This window comes from Typopeltis vanoorti, chromosome 20, assembly GCF_054136105.1.
Source record: "Typopeltis vanoorti isolate ZY-2024b chromosome 20, IOZ_Tvanoo_1.0, whole genome shotgun sequence".
NCBI classification, from domain to species: domain Eukaryota; kingdom Metazoa; phylum Arthropoda; class Arachnida; order Uropygi; family Thelyphonidae; genus Typopeltis; species Typopeltis vanoorti.
The window spans coordinates 33,658,740-33,681,443 of NC_143568.1; the positions used below are offsets into that span (position 1 = coordinate 33,658,740).

At 35.1% G+C, this 22,704-nt stretch overlaps 1 protein-coding gene across 2 annotated transcripts in view; it reads right to left on the bottom strand.

The window, feature by feature from the left end:
* Positions 1-22,704, bottom strand: part of stmA (Protein EFR3 homolog stmA) — a 382,799-nt gene that overhangs the window by 71,798 nt on the left and 288,297 nt on the right. For both annotated transcript variants that reach the window (XM_090409773.1, XM_090409772.1), the window contains exons 14-15: positions 18,760-18,888; positions 10,142-10,343 (exon numbers count right to left, since the gene is read on the bottom strand). In XM_090409773.1, the coding sequence (XP_090265899.1) occupies positions 10,142-10,343; positions 18,760-18,888 (331 nt within the window). The remainder of the gene's footprint in view (positions 1-10,141; positions 10,344-18,759; positions 18,889-22,704) is intronic.

Consider the following 22,704-nt stretch of genomic DNA (forward strand, 5'->3'; position numbering starts at 1 on the left):
GTGGATGCTTGGAGTGCATTCCAGGACAGAAAAGAACTGTATGTGAGAGACTGCTTACATTTGAATAAGGACATAGGTAGACATCTGGAGAGAATGTTGTCCTCTGAACAAGTGACAGTACAGGGAAACTAGAATTATTAGGTGATCTCTTTGGAGAATATTCACTTGGGAGAAAGGGGGAAATACATGGTATAATGCAGAATCCAGTGGATTCTGGAGGAAATAATGATAGGTATAGAAACATTGACAATGTGTTGATGAATCTTTATACTAATGCCAGGATATCTGGAATAAAGGAGAACTGGTGGTGCTGATAGCCTCAGTCAGTCCAAAAATTATTAGGATCAGTGAAACACAGCTGACAGAAATAGAAGTAACAGAGTACAGCATTTTACCACAGGATAGAAAGGGCAAATAGGGTAGTGGAGTGTTGCTTATGATAAGTGAATGAGTTGTGTCCTCTCAGAGTGGAGGATTTGGAAGCATTTGTAATAATGGTTTCAAGAGCATACAGTGTGAAGTGGAGATGGATAGGACAGGATATCAGTGGAGTGTTGCTATAAACCAGGGAGCATACAAGGTGAAGAGCTGGAGGTGTTTAGACATTTGAGCTTGGAGAGTTGCAAAATAATGATTGTTATGGGAGATTTTAACTGCAGCAGTATAAAGTGGGAATAAGAAACTGCATATATGAGTAAGGAAATGGAATTTCCTGATTTATTGAGGGACAAATATCTGAGTCAATATGCAGTAGAAGGAACATGGAATTTAAGAGTTTTGGATTTGGTCATAGCATCAGGCGAACTGATTATAACTGAGATGGCATCCCTGTCCCCAGTTATAGAGAGTGACCATGTGGTTTTGACTTGGAAGATGAATAGACATGCAAGTGTATCAAGGAGAAAGAAACTTTTGTGGAATTATAAGGCAGATGAATATAATAATCTCAGAAAACAGCTTGGGGCAGTTCCATGAATGGAGGAATTGGAAGGGCAAGATATCATCAGTGCATTTGAACTAGTGCATTTATTGGCACATGGTAAGATGTATACCTCAAGAGAAAAAAAGTGAACACAATTTGGTATAAAATGGATGAAGCAAATAGGAACTTCCAGTAAAAAAAAAGGGGGGGGGGAGGATAATGGAAGAAATATAAAGAGAGGGATGGAAAGCAGATGCATGATAAACATGACTCAGGCCAGGAGAGAGAGTTACATATGAGAAGAGATTGGCCTTGAAATCCAAGGAAAATACAAAGGAATTCTTTCATTATGTGGCCAGTAGAAGGAGGAATGACTGTGGAAGAAGGATATTGCTAGATAAAGATGAGAGAGTTGATGTAGAGGATATAGCAGAGTTGTTTCATGAACACTTTATTAGGGTATTTCATCCTGGAGGAGTACGAGAATGATGGGGAAGGTTCAAGATTTAGAATTGCAAGAAGAGAGTGTATTTCAAAAATTGAGTTCTCCGGATGTCAATAAAGCAACAGGATTGGATGGGATTTCACCACGTGTTTTTTGAGAATGTGCTAAATAACTAACAGCTCTGTTGACTTGGCTAGTCAATGAGAGTCTGGCTATGAAGGTGCCCAAGGAGTGGAAGGAGGGTAAGATAGTGCTATTGCATAAGGATGGTAGTGGAACAAAACTGTCATAGTATAGACCAGTTTGTATTTGTATTTGTATTCAGTAGCTGTTAAGATTTTGGAAAAATTAGTGAGAGATCATATATAGTATTTGGCAGATGAGGGAAATGTTATCTATGAGAGTCAGCAATTTTTTTTTTTTTTTTTTTTTTACAAAGGCATTTATTAGGCAGATATTTAAGTTACAGCACATGGGTTTATCAGGTTGGTGAGTTCAATTGGGAATTAGCTGTATCAAGAAGATTGTGAGGTATCAGGTATCACATCACAGGACTCAGTACTGAAACCTATATTGTTTAACCTTTACATCAATGACACTGTCTATTTAGCTGTTTGCAGATGATGTGAAGCTGGAAAGGATTATTAGTAATAGTACAGGTGTGGCAGTCCTTCAGGAGGATTTTAATAAGCTGAACAGATGGATTAATAAATGGAAGTGTCAGTATAATTCAACCAAATGAAAAGTCCTGAAGTTTGTGATATATATTGATGGGAGACTGCATATTCTGTTGGAGGAACAGCACTAGAAGAAGTGGGGAGACTATGGACCTTGGAGGGATCACTGATAGAAACCTGAAGTTCAGGTGACATAGGTGGTAATATAACCCAGAATATTGCTGCAATACTGAAGTCTCTGGCCTGCGCGGATAGAAGAGTTGTGATTCCATTGTATAAAGTCCTGATGAGACCACACCTAGAGTACTGTACTGAGATTTAAATATCATCAGGATTTGAAGGGGATAAATTAACCTCGGAAAGAGTGCAAAATGATATCAGGACTGTACAGTGTTAGTTATGAGAACAGACTGAGGGAATGTGGACTGAAATGTTTTCGTAGCTAGAAGAAGAGGTGATATTGAAAGTTTTTTCACTTAGTTATACTATAAATTAATGCCAAGAAATTATATTACTGGTTTAATCCTTTATCCAAGAGTAAGCAAAGAAAGTCTGTGTGTGAAGTATCTTGAAAATACTTCAAGAAAGTCAGCACAAATGGTGAATGAGTTTAAGGAATGGTTTGATAGACTTTGTGTTGTTCAGAATGGACTGCTCATCCTTGCGACTCCATGGAGGTACTGAATAATAATAATAAATACTTGCAGTTCAAACATGATAAAAGCTCAATACACTGACATAATGAAAAAAATTATTAGTTCTTAAATTATTTATTTGGGTAACATGCATTCCACCTACAAAATATTCATAACATATAGTACATTTAGTACTGTGGTTGGGATAAGGGTTAGATTAATCTGGGAACCCTTCTGTAAAAATCAAACATGGAAGTTTTTTAAGTCTTCAGTAAGAAGGGTGGTGATCTCATAGTGGACAATGAAAGCCATCAACCTCTGGGGTATGAATGTTTGTGAAGGTTACAACATACATAACACAGTGGAATTTGAACCAATTGAATAGAGAAAGATGCTACCACATGGACAGGCTGACAAATATTAAATATTTCAGAATTAATAACTCATTCTGCCTTCAATGATAAAACAACTAGTTTGAAATGGTAAGAATATAACATTAAAATAATTAAACAAATTATTTTTGCACTATGTTTACATATTTAATTCTTTTTATCACCATTAAGAAAAAGGATGACATGGGTCTGATCAACAGTCTATTGGCTTACTATGAAAGCCTCTTCACTAAATTAACAGAATGTGAAAAAGTTGTCTGTTAAAAAAAAAAAAAAAAAAAAGTGACTACATGTAATTTCAATAAGTTAATATCATATTAGTGGTTGATAGCTGTGTTTTTACCCTAACCTTGCTCCCCTTTGTGACTTTACCTACACTTCTTATGGATATACACAATTATTTACAAAAATGTGAATATGCATGAATAATAATAACTGAAGCTTTCATTTAAAAAGAATTTTTCATTTAATTAAATTAATTTCATTGAGTTAAATGTCCAATATAGGTTTCATTATTATTATTATTATAACACCTCCAAGGAGTCCAAAGACTCATCGAGGGATGGCACCTACTCTACAACTTTCCATCTCCACCACTCGGATCCACCAACTGCATCATCTACACCAGTGCCATTTATTGCCCACCACTAGTATTTTCACAGACAATCAAAACATCCATGCCCACAGCAGGATTCACACCTGCAGCCTTTTAGCTGGAGAGCAGATACGCTAACCACTAGGCCAACCTGGCAGGTTAACAATAGCTACTTAACCAGGTTATGTGACTACTGTTTGTTACAAATAACTCTTACGGTGTATGACTTTTTTTTTTTGGCTTCAAAACTTGAATTCTTTATTAATAATTCAATTACTAAACAAAATAGTTGCTAATAAATCACTTCACTGACTTTCATATGATGGGCACTTTTAACCACAATTAGCTCACAAATCCATACCCATTAATGAATTCTTGATTAATCAGTAATTAAAGAAAAATTAAACAATAATTTAAAATTATCTAAAGAAAATTATCAAAAGCAGTGGCCTAAAGGAAACTAATTAGGCATTTGCAAGCTTCATAACTTTAAATAACAGCGCAAGAAATACCCCATGACATAGATTATTTCTGATGGCAGCATCTTGCTGTATACTCTATCTACTAATAATTGCCTGGACACTTTAACAATTTACAACTGATACCAGCAGATGAACCCTAATATCGAGTATGTCCAACTTTTGTCTTTGATCTAATGTGCGGCAGACATCAGGTGGAATTTGTCTGCATTCCTCCATCAAAGCAGCACTGAGTTCAGTGACAGATCGAGGATGTAATGCTCTAGACCTCAATCACTATTCCAATTCATCCCACAGGTGTTTTATGGGGGTTGAGGTGAGGACTCTGCATAGGCCAAAGCAGTTATTTAATACCCATCTCTTCATACCATTCCATAACAGCTATAGCTTTGTGGCATGGGACACTGTAGTCTTGATAATAACATGGGATTCTATAAAAACTTCACAGTGTAGGCAGCACCTGATTATCCAGAATATCAAGGTGATGAGTTGCCTTGGTGAACACGGACAACAACTAGTGGTCCACTCCAAACCAGCTGACTGCATTCCACACCATTACTCCTCCATCACCAAACTTTACTGTGGGTACAACACACTGTAGTAACAAGCGTTCACCAGGTTGCCTCCACACCCTGTCATCAGAGTGAAAACAGGCGAACCTTGATTCATCACTCCAGAGTAATGTTTTCCACTGGTCAATTCCAGTCCACATGCTATTTGCACCAGGGAAGAGAACCTGCCTTGTTCATTGCTGTGATGTTCAGTTTGTGTGCTGCTACTCTTCCATGGAAACCCAGTAAATGGAGTTCTTTTTGTACAGTGTTAGTGGTGCTCTACAAGCTACAAACAAACTGAAAATGAAAGATCGTCAGAGAATCAAAATTACAACATGGAATGTGAGAACAATGAACAGGTGTGGAAAATTAGAAAATCTGAAACAAGAAATGGACAAAGGAAAAATTGATATCATAGGGCTCTCTGAAGTCAGATGGGAAGGAATAGGTAATTTTTATAGTGATGAAGTAAGAGTAATTTACTCAGGTGGAGATAAAAAGTAAAAAGGAGTTGCACTTTATTTAATAAAAGAACAGCAAAGAACATCATTGGCATAAAATGTGTGAATGACAGGATTATGGTGGTAAAACTGAAGGCAGAACCAGTGGGCATAACAATAATGCAGGTATATATGGCAATAAGTGACCAACCATTAAGATGAGCAAATAGATGAAATATACAAACAATTACAAGAACTAATTAAGGAAGAAAAAAGAAAAGACTATATGATTATAATGGGAGACTGGAATGAAGTTGTGGGAGAAGAAGAGGATGGGAGTGTAGTAGGAAGATACGGACTAGGTAATAGAAATGAGAGGGGAAAGGTTAGTGAAATTCTGTAAAGAAAATAAGCTAATAATTACGAATACTTGGTTTAAAAAATCTAAGAGAAGACTATACACATGGAAAAAACCAGGAGATATGGAAGGTATCAAATTGATTACATTATAGTAAAGCAATGATACAAGAATAGTGCAAAAAATGCATGCACGTATCCTGGAGCTGATATTTACTCTGACCACAACCTACTATTCATAGAAATAAATGTGAAACTAAAGAAAATAAAAGAAGCTATGAAAAGGAAAAAATGGAACTTAGAGAAATTAAAAAATACCAAGGAACTTGGAAATAGATTGGAGAAAGAATTAGAGGAAACAAGTTTTGTCAAAACTGAAGATCCAGAAAAGAAATGGGAACAAGCTAAAGAGAAAATAAAGAAGATTGCTGAAGAAGAAATTGGATTTGTAAGAGCTAAAAGAATAAAAACACCTTGGATAACTAATGAGATGATTTCTCTAATGGAAGAAAGAAGAAAATGAAAAAATAAAGACACCCCAGAAGGGAAAATACAATATAGAATCCTGAATGACAAATTGAGAAGGGAAGCAGAAAGAAGTAGAAAAGATTGACTTAAAAAACAATGTGAAGAAATCGAAAATTATAAGAGAGTGGGAAGGTATGATCTTTTGTATGAAAAAGCAAGAAGCATGAATCACAAGAGAAATGGAATTCGAGCTAGAGGCATAGAAAATAAGAATGGAGAAATCATAACTGAAGAAGATAAAATCCTAATGAGATGGAAGGAATACATTGAAGATCTATATGCCAAGGAAAATAGACCAAATGAGTTGCCATTAGAAGATATAAAGAAGGTAAATGAAGATGATCTAGGCCCAGAGACTTTGAAGACAGAAGTAGAAATGGCCATTAAAGAACTAAAATGTGAAAAGGCAGAAGGAATAGATGAAATACTTGCAGAATTCCTGAAACAACTTCAGAAGAAAAGAACTGAAGAAATAACCAAAATAATAAATTTAATTTATAACAAAGGAGAATTACCAAAAGATTTTATGACCTTAATATTTATACCTATACCAAAGAAAAGTAATACAGTGAACTGCAAGGATTTTAGAACAATAAGCCTCATTTTCCATACATCAAAAATACTTATGAGAATCTCTCAACACGAAGAATTGCATCTAAAGTGGAAGAATTTCTTGGAGAAGATCAGTTTGGTTTCAGGGATGGTAGGGGAACAAGAGATGCAATTGGACTGTTAAGAATAGTAAGTGAAAGAAGTCTGGAAGTGAATAAAGAAGTTAATATCTGTTATATAAATTTTGAAAAAGCTTTTGACTTTGTAAAATGGGATAAGATGATGGAAGTAATGGAAAAGATTGGTATAGATTGGAAAGACAGAAGGCTAATTATTTCACTATATATGGGACAAACTGTCATTGTGAGAGACATATATGGTACAACAGAACCAGGTATCATTGGACGAGAAGTAAGACAACGCTGTTCTCTGTCACCAATTTTGTTTAACATGTATTCTGAAGCAATGTTAAAAGAAACACTGGAGAATTCGGAAGAAGAAATAAAGATTGGAGGTAGACAGATATTTGCAATAAGATATGCAGATGACAAGGCATTATTATCAAATACTGAAACAGGACTACAAGATCTGTTGAACAGATTACTGGAATCCTGTATCAATTATTGAATGAAAATTAACATCAGAAAAACAAAGGTAATGAAAATAGCTTTTATTAAATTAACTGTTTAAAAAAATCAGCTCTAATTCAGCTCAATAATATCAAAATTCAATCTATTATGGCAAAAGTGTTTTATTATAATGGTGAATTTGTTTTACTGAAAAAATTACTCCTAAATATTTTTCAATAAATACGCATCAAAGGATGATGTTGGATTCTGAATATATAGAGATTTGAGAAATTAATATTTGCTTCAGAATCCAACATGATCTTCCATCACATAAGCTAAACTTGTAATTATTATTTAATGTAAATCACTTGTTTATAAATTAATATTCATATAACTACCTTTAAGTTTAATTGATATTTAATTATTTAATCAAGGATATGTATTAATAGTGAAAAGACTCTGTATTAAAATATTATTAAGTTTATTTTATTTATTGCTATATTAATATTACATGAATTTGTATTCAACATTTTAACTGCGTATTAATTGAAGTGTAAATATTCCTTATTTGTTCCTGTATGTAGAGGTATAACATTGTGCAATGCCTCAGTTTTATTATATTTTGTTTTGGTTATCATGGGGACGTATGTAAGATAGCGAGCGCGAGTTAGAACAGAGTGTGGCAAACCAGTATTGAAGGGCTGGAAAAGGATTTAGTAGAAGTGGAGCATGAAAACAATTTTGGTGGGAAGAGGGGATATATAAGCAAAGAACGGAGAAAACGAAAGATTCGGATGGAATCAGAGAAGATTGGTTCGGGGAATCAGAGTGCGATAACGAGTCGGCGAGTCACTCAAGTAGCTATTTAAAGTTTACTAGTCAAGGAGCAAGTTAGCTAGTAAATTGTAGAACAACAAATAAAGCAATGGAAGATAGCAAGGTGACAACTGGATGACTAGCTATACTTTAATTGGCATTTAAATTCAGGACTGACTTTTCAGGGACACACGGAAACTTGAAGCTTAGCACGGAGTAACTAAGAGAATAAGTAGAGGCAGCAAGGTTGAATTTAAACGATAGCTGTGTTAAGAGATATACTGCCTAAAAGATTAATTAAATGCCGGAAGTATAGGCAATTGTGCATAAAAACTTCAAGTTAAAGAATTACTGTGTGTTATCTTAGTTCAAGTGTTATTAGTAGAATACTAAATTGGTCAAGTGATGTCAAAGATAGTACAAGCCTTTTGATCTGAGCAAGAACGTTTAACTATGTGAATTGCGACCATTAATTTATTCAGTTATTACTAAGAATATTTGTTTTAATGAATGCTGTTAATTGTTTTAAGTGAATACAGTTATAAAAGGTGTCCGTATATAAGTAGATAAACAAGGAAAATTACCGGTAAGAATTAACCAACTGTTGTTACTCCTCTGTGGAGATATGTGTGTGTGTGCTTCTTCCTAAAATATCCCTACATTAACAGTAATTTTTGCGGAGATTAGCTGGAGTATGGATTTAAGAGTGTATACTTGTGAAGAAGTGTTACTGCCCTTTTACTGTATTTGTAACTTAAGTAACTATGAGATATTAATGTAACTGATCACTAAGGAACTTTATTAAATAGTTAAATGAACTTTGTGAAAGCTGTATTTCAGACAACAGATTAACCATTGCCTGAGATAGTATGACTGTATTACCAGATGAGCTAAAATGTTTATAATACCTTATTCAGTGATTTAAACTAAAGTGTATAATTTGTAAGCCTATATTAAATGTTTGTTTTGTTGATCTAAAGTTGTATTTTGCCTGAATCTCTTTTACTGCACCGTTCATAATATAATCGAACCAAAGCAGGTGAATTAAATAAGTTAAATAAACTTGGCCTGTATACAAAATAATAACATATTAAGGGGATATAGTTGAGAGTTGGTTTTACTTCAATTCTTGGACTAATTTAGATATAGAGTGGTGCAGTCAATAAATACAAATTTTCTCTATATTTGGATTAGAAATCAACTAGCAACTTATTTTTTGTTTAAGAACATCATAGTGACAAACATATCGGATCCAAAGTATGGGTTAAGACGAAATAGGATCCAACAATGGAAACAAAATGAAATGAAAGTTGGGGGGGGGGAATAAGATTTGCTATTTTTTATGAATACAGACGTGTATTCCAATGAAGAAAAAATTAAAATAAATAAGAATTAAAGATAGGTCTCAAAAGTAATGCTTTTGTGGAAGGGAACTATCATGGCTTAAAATAACATGTAAAAAAAAAAAAAAAAAAAACATATCCCAATAAAAAAGCTTAAAATAGTTAAACAAAAAAGAAAATTAAAAAAAGGAGAAAATAACCTTTTTAAATAAAAGTGCTATGAAATCTCTCAAAACAAGTAATATAACTGTAAAAGGAAAGGAAAGGAAGTAAACAAAGAAAGGTGAAGATTAACCATTTTTTTCATTGAGGATGAAGAACAAAAGTGAAATAAATTTTAATGACTATTCACAATCAGAGCATAGCTCAGTAAGTAACGAATGATGACTTTGATTGGAAAAATCCCATTTTCAAATCTACCTAGGACACAAAGAACATTTATAAGGCTTTTCAATTTCTTTTTAGATGATGACTGAGTTAGTCAGTCTGATATGGAGATGGGAGAGTTTCCCTCCCAGAAACACAGTTTCTCTTTCATCCCTCCAGATTCACAAAATAGCCAGAGATTACATTCAATTTATAGAGGTAGAAGACTATGCATACAGGGTTAGCTATCCCTATCACAGCAATAATGAGGTTTTCATGAATGCAAGTTACTTGGATGTGACATGAGCTATATAAATTGATAGATGACTTTCATTTCTTTCCTTTATTTGTAGAAAATCATTATTTTCTTTTTCTGGTAGGTTTTTTTTTTAAAGGTCAATTCAGTATTATAATAAGAACACTTTGCCATAACAGACTGAATCTGAAAATTAAATTATTACAAATTCTAACCTGTTGTTCCTAAATGACGGGGTATATATGGTGTAAGTAAACGAGATGTGTCTTGCCCACTGCTACGTAATGCCTCAGCCACAACTCCTTTATCAAACTGCAAGTCTTCAGTTATATTCTCAGAAGGTGAAGTAACAGCACCAGATTTCAATTGCCCTTCTGGTAAAAAGAAAGGAGCTTTTCCTCTTCGTGCTTTAATGACCTATGAATATTAAAAAAATGCTACAGAGCAATATATTGTAATCCATATAAGTAAAGCTGCTATTACAAAAATTAAATAGTAGTAAACCTCTCATCACTTTGAATAACATTTTTCACTCCCCAAATGGTAGTAGTGAACCTATGGCAACACAAGAAGCATCCATTCAGTTGAAGAAGACTCACAAAACCTGCTTATCCCAATCAATTTTCATTTCATCTACCTTAATTCTGTGGAACAATCTTCTTTCATGAAGTATTCCTCAAGGACGACTACCTACAACTCTTCTAGAGGAATATCAACAGATTACTTTACTCTTGACCCCAGCCCACACACTAGACTTATTTGCTATAGTCCTTGCATATAGGAGAGATGTATATATATATATATAAAGGTCATTTTCATATTATATATATATCTTCTTTCATATTCTAGGAATACTATTCTTCTTACACTGCTTGCATTTGGAGAGCATAATTTTTGCACATAATTTAACGGTTTCAATATTATTAGTCTCCACTCACTATTGACACTTTGCAATTAGATCAAATGCATTTGCTTTGCATGTTTTTATTGAATATTTTTATTCAATAAATGTTTCAATAAATTGTTTTATTCAATAAATCCAATGTTTTTATTAGTAATTTCCAGTTAAACTTCATTTAACTGGAAATTTCACCTTAACAGTGACAACCAGCACATACCCACACACAGATGGAAAAAGACAGCAGGCTGTCTCGCTTCCACCTTTCAATATTACCAGTTGAGCATTATCTGTCAGTATAGCAGGTAAAATGTAATAAGAATATGGAAGATAACAGCAGCCATTCTCAGTAGATGTTTTACATATCCCTCATCTTAAATAGAATTATGTCATGTTTGTAATCAAGTGTGTTTTACACCTGATTATAAACATGATATAATCATCATCCTCAAATTCCTGATATATATCGAGAGATATACAAGATACTATGAGAGTACTACATGATTAAGTTTAAATTATTACTAATCTCCTATCAACATTCTTACTCCAAATTAGTCTATTACTTGTCACCACTCAAACAGTGTCAATATCTAATATTTCAGTCTTCTAGGGAACATATGAACTGAATCAATCTATCTAGACCTTGGTCCTCCTCTAAGTCTTTTTCGCACCATCTTAGCATGAAACAACTCTTTTGCTAACCATTCCTCTTCCATTCCATTTAAGCGATCATACCACCACAGATTAGCTCTGCTAACACTTTTGAATGTTAACAATGTCAAGTTTCTTCTTAATGGGTGGATGCAATCTGTTCACTCCACTAATTTTTCTCAGGACTCTCATATAATGTGATTGCTAGTCTTTGATCAAGTGCTTAATTTCCAACCCAACTCTCAGATCCATAACACAAAACTGGTTTGAACACTTGTATACTCCTGGTTCAGTGTTTTGGTTAATTTTTCCCTTATTCCATATAAATTTATTCAACTATCTCCTTGCCACACCACCTTTGCTCATTCTGTTGTCTATTTCCATAGCTGAAATATTTTACCCATTCTACAGATTCTCTAGTGATGTTTCTCTCTATTTTCTCACTTTTGGTCTTTTTATGCTGATTTTCATGCTAAATTTGGAGAGTAACCTGAAGACTTGAAATGGATGCATAAAGCAAAGAGCTAAAGTTGATATTCCAAATGTCCAAAACTTAAGCACAGATCCTTTTTATATTTGCATTAAATAAAACCCAGAAGCAAATATATAAGAACCCAAGCTTGGTTCTTATCCATGTTGGATGATGTGGATGATTTAGGTCTGGAGAGAAGTGGAAGATAGTGATGAGAGAGAGAAATGGCCAGGGGAGGAATGGAGAGGTCATATCCGAAAATGTGTCGGTATGACTTATTATAACAAACAAAGTTACTATGTATGTATGTATGTTTATAAATGCCAGAAGTATGTGAAATACAGGAAATGAAACTGTAGCAGTAATTCATCCAAAAATGGTTGCAATAAGTGAGACATGGATAGATAAGGATGATAAGCTGAGAAATAGAGATGGATGGATGGATATCATGTTTTTCACGAAGATAGACAGGGCAGAAAGGGACAAGTGTTGTGGTTGATAGCAGAGGAGTTATCTCATGTATGTGTAAGCTAGAGATGCAAGGAGCAAATAGTGGCAGCAGTTTTGAAGCAGTATATGGTGTGAGGTGGAGGTGAACAGGACGAAATATCTAGTTGGGTGTTGCTATCGGCCTGGTAATGTGGAAGACAGTGAGAAGGAAATGTATAGGTAAACTGGTCTGGCTAATAAGAAAAAGGGTGATCGTTATGGGTGATTTTAATTACAGTAATATAGATTTCAACAAAGAGTCAGCATCCGCAAGCAAAGAGAATGAATTTTGAGTTTTTAAGGACAAGTACGTCAGACAGCATGTAACAGAGGATACACGAGGATCAAGGGTCTTGGATTTGATCACATCGGCAAAAATGACCACGAAGTGATTACTTGGGTGGCTAACCATATGAGGATTTCTGTAGAAAGGGATATATATGTATGGAACTGTACAGTTGATGATTATGACAAGCTCAGGATATGGCTTCCAAATTGCCATTATGCAATATGCGAAGGGTACCAAAAGTGCAGTATGAGCAGCAGTTAGCTACTAATGTCAAAAGAAATTCTACACAGTATTTTCAGTACATAGCCAGTAGAAGAATGAATGATAACCATTGAGGATGATATAGTAGCTCATTTAACATCGTTAATGTTAAACGGGCAATTCATAAAGGCATTTCATTCTCATGAAAATAACATGCAGAACTTGAGAGCTGTGAGGAGCCACTGATGGTCAGTGAACAAGAGGTACATGAGGAATTGACTAAATTTGATATCAGAAAGGCATAGGAGTTGATGATATATCATGTGTGTTGGGGGAATGTTCCAGGGAGTTAACAGCATGAACATACTCTTTAACATGAGTATTAGATTGACCCAAGGTCCAAAGGAGTAGAAAGAGGACAAATTGTTCCACTTCATAAAAGGAGTGATAAGGCTTCAAATTACAGGTGAATCTGTTTGTCTGGAGTTGTGGTCAAGGTGTTGCTGTTAAGAGACTAATAAGAACCAGGATTCAGAACCGGGTTGACAAACTGCAGTATTCTCTTTAATGCATTAGACAAGAAGGATGCATACATAATGGTTTATTTAGATTTTGCAAAAACCTCTGATTGTCACATGATAAGCTGGTAATCAAACTGGAACAGATGGGTTTGGATAGTAGATTAGTGTAACGGATTCGAGATCGGCAGTCTGATAACTATCAGCCAGTCGTGTGTGTATATGTGGGAGCAATATCTCACAATGGAAAAGTCGTAGTGTTGTGTCCTGAGGGTCTGTTTTGGAGCCATTTCTGTTTAATTTGTACATAAATAATATTGGAAGGGACTTGAATAGTGATATACAGTTGTTTGTAGATGATAATATGAAGATGGAAGAGATATGAGGAGTAGAATAGATGTAGCCTTCCAAGTGAAATAGACTGGTTGAATGTGTGGAGGGGTAACAGTTCAATGTAGCAAAGTGTAAGGTTTTAAAATTTGGGAAGCACATTTGGGACGAAGAGTATAAGGTTGGTGGGGATATTTTGGAGAAGAGGATCAAGGGGATAATGGTAGATAGAGACCCAAAATTTCAAGGGCATTTTACTAAAATTGTGAGGGCAGCACAGCAGATTATGACAATGATGCAGAGGACACTGACATGTAAAAGTAAGGATATTATGATTCCATTATGGCCTTGATCAGATTGTATATGGATTACTGTGCACAGATTTGGTCACCTGATCTTCAGAAGGATGAAGCTATTGGAAAGAGTTCAGATTGACTATGGTTGTTTCTAATCCTTGGAATGTTGAGTATGAAGAAAGATTGAGGAAATACAATTTGCAGAATTTAGTGGATAGAAGGAAAAGAGGGACATGATCGAGACAAGTTGGTAAGAGGTTATTACTGCATTACTATGGATGAGAGTTTCACAGAGTGGGTGAAGACAGGGGAAAAACAAAGGTCATATCTGGAAGTTGTATAAGAAGAAAAGGGTTAAGAAGTAGGTTCAATGTGTGGAGAGTAGGGGTGGTTCGAATGCACTGCCCACAAAGTGTGGTGAGCATGGAGATAGTGAATGCATCTAAGTCATGGTATGATGAGTCATGTCTGTGAGAGTGAGACCACCCATGATGACTCTTGACCACATGGAGCTCTAATAATAATGTTTCTCTTCAACAATTTTTTTAGCCTTAAGTACACTTGCATAATCTTATCTGAGCACTTGGTAAGGAATTTTTTTTGTAATTCTTACGCTGTTTTCCTTTTATCCACTTTCTGTTTTTCATTTTCCTTTTTATAGCTGGGTGAAATTTGATTTTTTTTTTATTCAGACTTTATTTGAATTATGCAATTCAGCCATTTTAAAACTTTGAGGAGTGTAGCAATCTTTTTAGAAACTGTTTTTAAAAAGATTGCTACACTCCTGAAGCCACATGAAATACGAGTGATTTTTAAACCTTTAAAGACTATCCGCCATTTTTTTTTTTTAAGATCGAAAGACAGTCATGCCTTCTTCAAATATGCCGGTGTCTATAACATCCCCTGTTCATGTGGATTAAATTACATTGGTCACACCTCAAGAGCTTGGAAATTAGAAAAAAAGAACACATAGGAGATATAAACAATAACAGAGAAGACAATTCTGGGTTAGCTCTTCATTTCTCGAGGATAAACCATACCATCGAATGGGACAAAAGCTCCATGCCCTATTGAGAGGAAAATTTCCACTCCTGATACATAAAAGAAGCCATAACAGTCATCTGTTCTAAACACAACCTCAATAGAAACCAAGGATTAATTCTAGCTGATATTTGGAAGACCATCACGCCAGAGTTAAATTTCGCTGCTAATTACAGAGCGTTCTGGCATAATAATAGTTGACATCATACACGCTCCATGCATTTGATGTACGCGTTCTTCTGTATTTGTAAAAAATACAATTGTATTCGGTTCATTCCTTCATGAACAGTTTAAGTATTTAAGTTGTGTTGTATCTCTTTTAAAGATACAACATTCACCCTGAAGAAGCCAAACAACTAAGTTGGCAAAACTTGTTGGTATTTCTTACTTAGTATCAATTAAAATCCTTCGGCCAATATAAACCCAGTTCTGTCAATTTTTCTTACATTTAGATGGTCAAAAATAACATAGAATCATCATGAATAGTCTCCATGGGGAAATAAAGCACCAGGTATGCAGATTTTGAGCAACTTAAATGTAAAAAAGCTACAGTGATTAACCACCTTACTTTCTTAAAAAGATGCAGGAACTATAATATCGTTCCTAAGTTTCTCATTATGAAAGAACAGTTCCATTCACGAAGGGCTAAACAAATATATTTCAAAACATCCTTGACACCTTTACGTGAGCGTATACAACATACATGTTAGATTTGAATTAAGCAAAGTAGATATGAAATGTTATCAAATATACGAAGACATCTACAAAATATAGACCAAAACCTATGGTCACTTTTAGACAACATAATAAATAATAGTTTTCTCAAGGCCTTTTCTATCAGCAAAAAAAGCCAAATTGAAAAATTCAATGCTCTTTATGAAAACAGTTATAAGTCAAGACCTAATCTGCCAGATAACACAGTAATTTTCAATTTCTCTGAACACGTTTTAACCAAACTGGAAGTTAGTATACTAAAGAAAGGGTTCAATTTTGCTATTGTCCCAGACCAGATTCCTAAAGTGGACATCATATGTAACATAGAAAAGACAGTTTCGTCTTTTCTATGTTAGAAAAGACCCATAGCAAATGATCTCAGACCGAAAAGCACCCATCATTCTCTCATCTTCAAGAGCTTCAAACCCAAATATCATGCCTTCAGAAAAAAAAAAAGAGCTATGTTTAGTTTGAAGAAAAATGGAAAAATTATCATCTTAAAAGCAGATAAAGGAAACTCAACAGTTGTCTTAAACAAAACTGAAATTTGGATAGCATATTACAAAGGTAATGAAGGTAACCCAGAGGATTGCTGCAATACCGAGAAGGATGCTGATCTGCAGAGATAGAAGAGTTATCATTCCATTGTATAAGACCCTGATCAGACCACACTTAGATTATTGTTCTCAAATTTGATTCCCAGGATTTGAAGGGGATAAATTAACTGTGAAAGGGTGCAGAGGTGGATAACAAAAATGGTTTCAGGACTGTATAATGTTAGTTATGAGGACTGGCTGAGGGAACGTGGACTGCAGAGTTAGTGGATAGAAGAAGGAGAGGTGATATGATCAAGACTTTTAAACTGGTGAGAGGCAGTTACAGGGTGGACACTGGGGAAGTTCTTTCACTTGGTGGAGCAGTGGGAAGGGGTGATGACAAAGGGGCTATACCTGGAAAGTACGGATGGAAGCTATGAGCAAGAGGGCAAGGAGTGGTTTCTTTGTGTGAAGGGTGGTGGAACCATGGAATGTATTGTCTGATAGAGTGGTGAGAGCAAGAACGGTCAATGAGTTCAAGGAGTGGTATGATAGACTTTGTGTTTCCTAGGAAGGACCTTCAGTGATGAGTCTCGACTCCATGGAGACCTGAATAATAAGAAAATAGGAAGTACAGACAGGACACTTGCAAAGAAAGAAGCTGCAGCAGAGAACCGAGAAGAAAATTTTAGGAAGAGTAAATGAAGAGAAGGGTACCCCACTTTCAACAGGCTACTTTGATGTCTTTATCATCTGAAAGTGAGGGAAACGATTCTTGTGATGAACAAATCAAGTTATCAACTTCAAGATCACAGCCAAAACCTGGATGAAAAATTATCGTTCATGATAATCTGACAGACAGCCTTGGCACCGTTGAATTTAGTGATCATAAAGCAGCAATGGTACTAATCCTGTAATTTAAGAACTTAAGCCACAATCCTGTGGAATACACCATAACAGGTGAACAGATAACATAAGCAGTTTTTTATGCAGCAGTTGAATGGGATATCTGTGACAAGGTTAAATGCACATGCTTCGACATCACCTCCACTAACACTGGGTCTATAAATGAAGTTGGCATCCATTTTGAACAAAATATGTGGAAAGATATGTTGTGATTGTTTTGCTGTCACCACATTTTTGAAATAGTTCTGGAATCCATACTACTGCTCTCCAGAAATACTTCTGTTCAAGAGGTTTCAAAAATTATGGATAGCCTTAGATTGTTCTGGCTTCCAACTTAGTGTAATGGATGAAAAAGTCGCAGGCTCTAGCTAACATTCCTGGTGAGATAATCACCTTTGCCAAGAACATAATTTCATTGGGAGCAATATTCAAACCAACTGTTGCAACCCCTAAATATACTCTAAATCATTTCCTATTTTCCTATTTTCTTATTATTATTTTGAAAACAATGCACAGGTGCTCATATGAAATTCAAAACATTTAAAATTTGCTTTTAAGATGCACCCTAATATCCACTGTTCACTTACTCTGTAGTTGTCTGATGACTCAAAAAATAAGCCTACTTCATTCATACTTTTTGGCTATAGGTACAAATAAGTATTATGCTATTCCCAATTTTTAAATTTGCTATATCACTCAAACCAAAACATGAAGTTTATCTTCAGGTTTAATGTTGAATACTATAACAGCTACTTTCTTTTCCTATTCACTGAATAACATCTTATAGTTATTATTTAAGAGTCTCAAATGCTTGCGTATTCTGTGCCTTGATAAAACTAATTAAGCTGACATGGTACTTCAATAATCCTTCAGCTAGTCACAATTCTTATAATTTGATATGCCTTTCATTCATAGTGACTATATTCAGTTCTATTGATGCCGAGTTTGTGTATGGTTGCTTAATGGTCAGAAGCGGATAAATTGGAGAGATCACTATGCAGTAATTAAAGAATTTGGAGAGATAACTAAGGCTTCTGATTCAATATCCAATCCTCACTTCTTCATGATACATCTAGTTATTATTCAGATACCAAATGAACAAGAATGGGCTGGCAAATTTAAAAATTAGTATATGAAGTATTCTGTATTGACTTAAAACCTCAAAAAGTGTTGGCACAACATGAAGCTATGGTTGCTTTGGGGGGGGGGGGGGTAACTGTTTAGTTAAACAAGGTCCCTGCTGTTTTGGTCAGAGAAAACCCAAACAGAGAAATGTCAGCTAATGGAACAAATTTAACTAAAATTTTATGTAATATTAAAATTAAAATGTCAAAATTCTGTAAGTACTTTCTTTACCATAAAATCTCTTAAAATTTTTATTAATTTTGGATCCCATCTCAGTTGCAGGACCTGAACGTATTACTTACTTTAGGTTAGATATGATACTGTCTCAAACTTTTCTGAGTGCTTTATAAAGATTGAGTATGTTTACCTGATCAATATGTGCACAGAAAGCTGGAATGGCTGTCAGGTGACCAATAAGATGGATAAATCCTGCAACTAGTGAATGCACAGATGCCCGATGACCACTAGAGCACGTTCCTTGGGTACTGGGAAGTTCCTGAAAATATGAGAAGTTGAACAGTTTGATTGATTTCAGTTAGATTAGTGAATGCAATAACTGACAGAATTGCATAAATATAATAAATGGTTTTCATATTTGAGTCATGTTACAGATTAAATTCAGTTTGTTTGTTTCAGCTCTCATTGTGAACTCTTATCTCAATCCTTAATTAAAGTTTGAAAACATATATAATACATTAGTACTGTGGGCAAGCCACATCAGATAAACTACCAACTCTGCTCTAGGGACAAACATGATCTTTTTTCATGCCACTTCAGGCTTTCATTAATTAAGGTGATAGTTTCAACATCAAGTGATGACAATCACCTACCAGCTAAAGACTTTCCAGATATGCATGGAATAGGGATTCTAACCCACTGCCTGTTGATGGCATAGTAAAGGCATTACCTTCACCCTCTCTCTCTCTCACACACACACAAATACAGAATGTCTCTTCTTGCAAGAAAACAAGTATAAATATTATGCTAACAATTGAAGAATAAGAACTTATATCATAACAGTTGAACCTACAGCAAGTTTTGGATATACTGTCAACATTTCTTTTTCTAAACTGGCCATTAAAATGGTCCAACTAAAACAAGTTTTAATAGTGATCAGAAATACAAAACTTCATTCAAATCAAAGTAAGACAAATTATCATTCTGGTTTGATTGGGGGGGGGAAAAATCTATTCAAATTGTTTCCCAATAAAATTACACCATTTATAAGTGAGAGGGAAAATAGACAAAAATTATTTCAAACAAGTGTACTAATTAAAAACATAACCATAATATGGGAAAAAAAAAGTTTTATCAATCAGTCTTAACCTAAGACTAGTTCAAAATCCACTGCACAGCAGCATACCCATATGGCAAACACACATCACAGCAGCAACCTCTTTTAATTATTTACAGACAATACCATTTGAAATTGTTTAGCATTAAATTTTCAATTGTTAATATTCTGGTGTTTTTCTGAGAACCATGATGTCTACAATAAATTTACATTATTCAAAGAATGATTAATCTTTACTAAATAGTAGTACTTGGAAATTTTTTTTAAATTAATAAGAATGTCAGAATTATAGCTTGCATAATTTTGCAAGCTATTAAATTTATAATTATTAAATCTGTCAGAATTTTGTTCGATTTGGTCTGAATGAAACCAAAATAGAAACGATTTGAGCCTAAATTGATCGATCGATGATAAGTGCTATCTTGTAGTAGACCTGTATTTGGAGAGCTTCGAAAACTAATTTGTTTAGTTTAGAAAAATTGGCAATATTAGTTAAAAACTGTATTAAATATTATATTGTATTGTGGTATTAATGAGATTTAAGTTCAAATATTTATTTAAATATAGCTAATATAGTCTTTCTGCATGGTAAGTAACATTGCATGGTACGTAGCACTGATTGAAAGTAGAGCAATGGTGACCTAGGCATCATGTTTAAAGAATTCAACCAGATGAACTTTGTTCAGTGCAATGTCTGTGAGATGTATGAATTACTGAAGGTGGAAAGATTATGGTTTGAAAGTAATAACGGTGGGAGAATGTGCCAAAAATGCTAAGAAAGTGAGGATTGGGTCGAGAGATTAAAGCTGTGGACAGAACCTGTGTGTTGAGGCTTAAGTGCTGGGAGGACATCATGTTGGAGGTTTAATGGAATATTTACAACACTAGGAAAGGATTAAAACTAATTAAAACAAACATGCCAAACTTGCACTACTATGAGAGCAGATCGGCACAATGTGTGCCAGCCTCTCCACAATGAAAGTCACCATCAGCTCGTTACAATCAGAGCTCTCTGTGATACTCATCCCTGAAATTTGGTCCATTCTCTTGGACATCTCAGAAGCTTCTGCACAGAAAGAATTCCAAAAAATAAAAAATAAGTGCATCAAAAAGTATAACAACCTGTTTAAATCTAAATCACAACTGCAAATTCAACCACTCCAGACAGTAGTGAATCTAGTAAATAATAATATTTGGTTAACCGATCAAGTGTTGATCAATTTTATTAATTAACTGGACCAACTAGTTTCGCCACACTTATCTGTTGGCTTCTTCAGGGCACTTACATATAGGTTTAAACACTCTCACAATTATGCGTAACTGCAAAACTGACTAGAATAATTACAAATGAAATAGTATGGATACTATTTCATTTGTAATAGTATGGATACTATTTCATTTGTAATTATTCTAGTCAGTTTTGCAGTTACGCATAATTGTGAGAGTGTTTAAACCTATATGTAAGTGCCCTGAAGAAGCCAACAGATAAGTGTGGCGAAACTAGTTGGTCCAGTTAATTAATAAAATTGATCAACACTTGATCGGTTAACCAAATATTATTATTTACTAATTTATGATCAAGAAAACAACCTTCATGATGAGTAGTGAATCTATTTTCAAAAAGGCTCAACGAAGATGCCATCAGTGCCCTAAGCCTCAGCCACAATTTTGCCATCGTACTGAAAGAAGTGCCATTGCTAGACATAATGTACAATATCGAATGTGGAATCTGTCGCTTAGCACTGGAAATAGCCAATAACATCAGACTTGATGTTGCTGACCATGCGGTTAGCCTAGTGGCTTTGCGCTTCGCAACCATATGCCTGGGGAAGGAGTGTCCCAGGTTCGATTCCCGTTGTAGACGTGAGGAATTTGAGGATCTTCATCAGGCATAGCCAAGTTAGCCGGTCTTGGGCACGGTCATTAGGGTTTTTTCCGCCAGTTTATCTAGCGTTTTTCATCCCGCAAACAGGAAAACTGGCCCCGTGAACATACACCTCTACAGTCAAAAATATACCCCCCCCCCCCAGAAGCAGACCAGGTGACGGGTCGGTTGGGAGTAGTACTAACAAGTAGTCGCATCTAAGAAACACGCGGACCCTGAAGGAAAAGGAAAATAACAACAGTTTACCTTTCCTAGACACCTTAGTAACAAGCATTCCTAATGATAACCATCCTTTCACTGTATATAGAAAACCCACTCACACAGTCAGATATTCACAAACTCTCCCATCACCACCATCCCTCTCAACAATATGGCATTATTAAAACTGTAACCAATACAGCCCACGGTCTTTATTTTAGTGGAACCTCCCTTTCAACCGAACTCAACCACATTCACAACACCTTCCTTTCCAATGGCTACAGCGATTACAGAATTAAAAAAATAATCAGTTCATCCTCCATTCCTCGGCCATCTCTACAGAAGGATTTCAGAAATGCCATACCATACCCTACATCTGTGGCACATCTGAAGAAATATCCAGGTTAATACACAGCTTTTAAGTCCTGTGGGAACTTAAAAGCTGTGTACAACCTCTACATAGCTTTTAAGTCCCACAGGAAACTTGCTACCCCTATCCGTTCCACCAAAGATCAGATCCCGCCTCTCTCAGTGCCTGGAGTATATAACTTACCCTGATCCTACAAGCTGACTTACTTCAGATAGAGGTAGATCAGCAACCATCCATTTAGAAGAACATAAATCATACATCTGAAATTATGACTCTGGCATTGCAGACCATGTTTTGGATATGACCCACAGGATCTCCTGGAGGAAAAACCATCATGCTCTACCATAGTAAATTCAAAAAAAAAAAAAAAGAAAGATACTTTTTAGAATCTGCGATTGCACTCAGAAATCAACCGAATTTAAATAAATACGGTTGCATAAAACTTCCCAAAATTTGGGAAACATTAATTATCAGAGGTTGCACATTACATCCTAGGCCAGCTAAAATGCCCATAGAGGGTGCACCACCTAGATAGGACTTTAGAGTCACTAATGTGTTTCCCTTA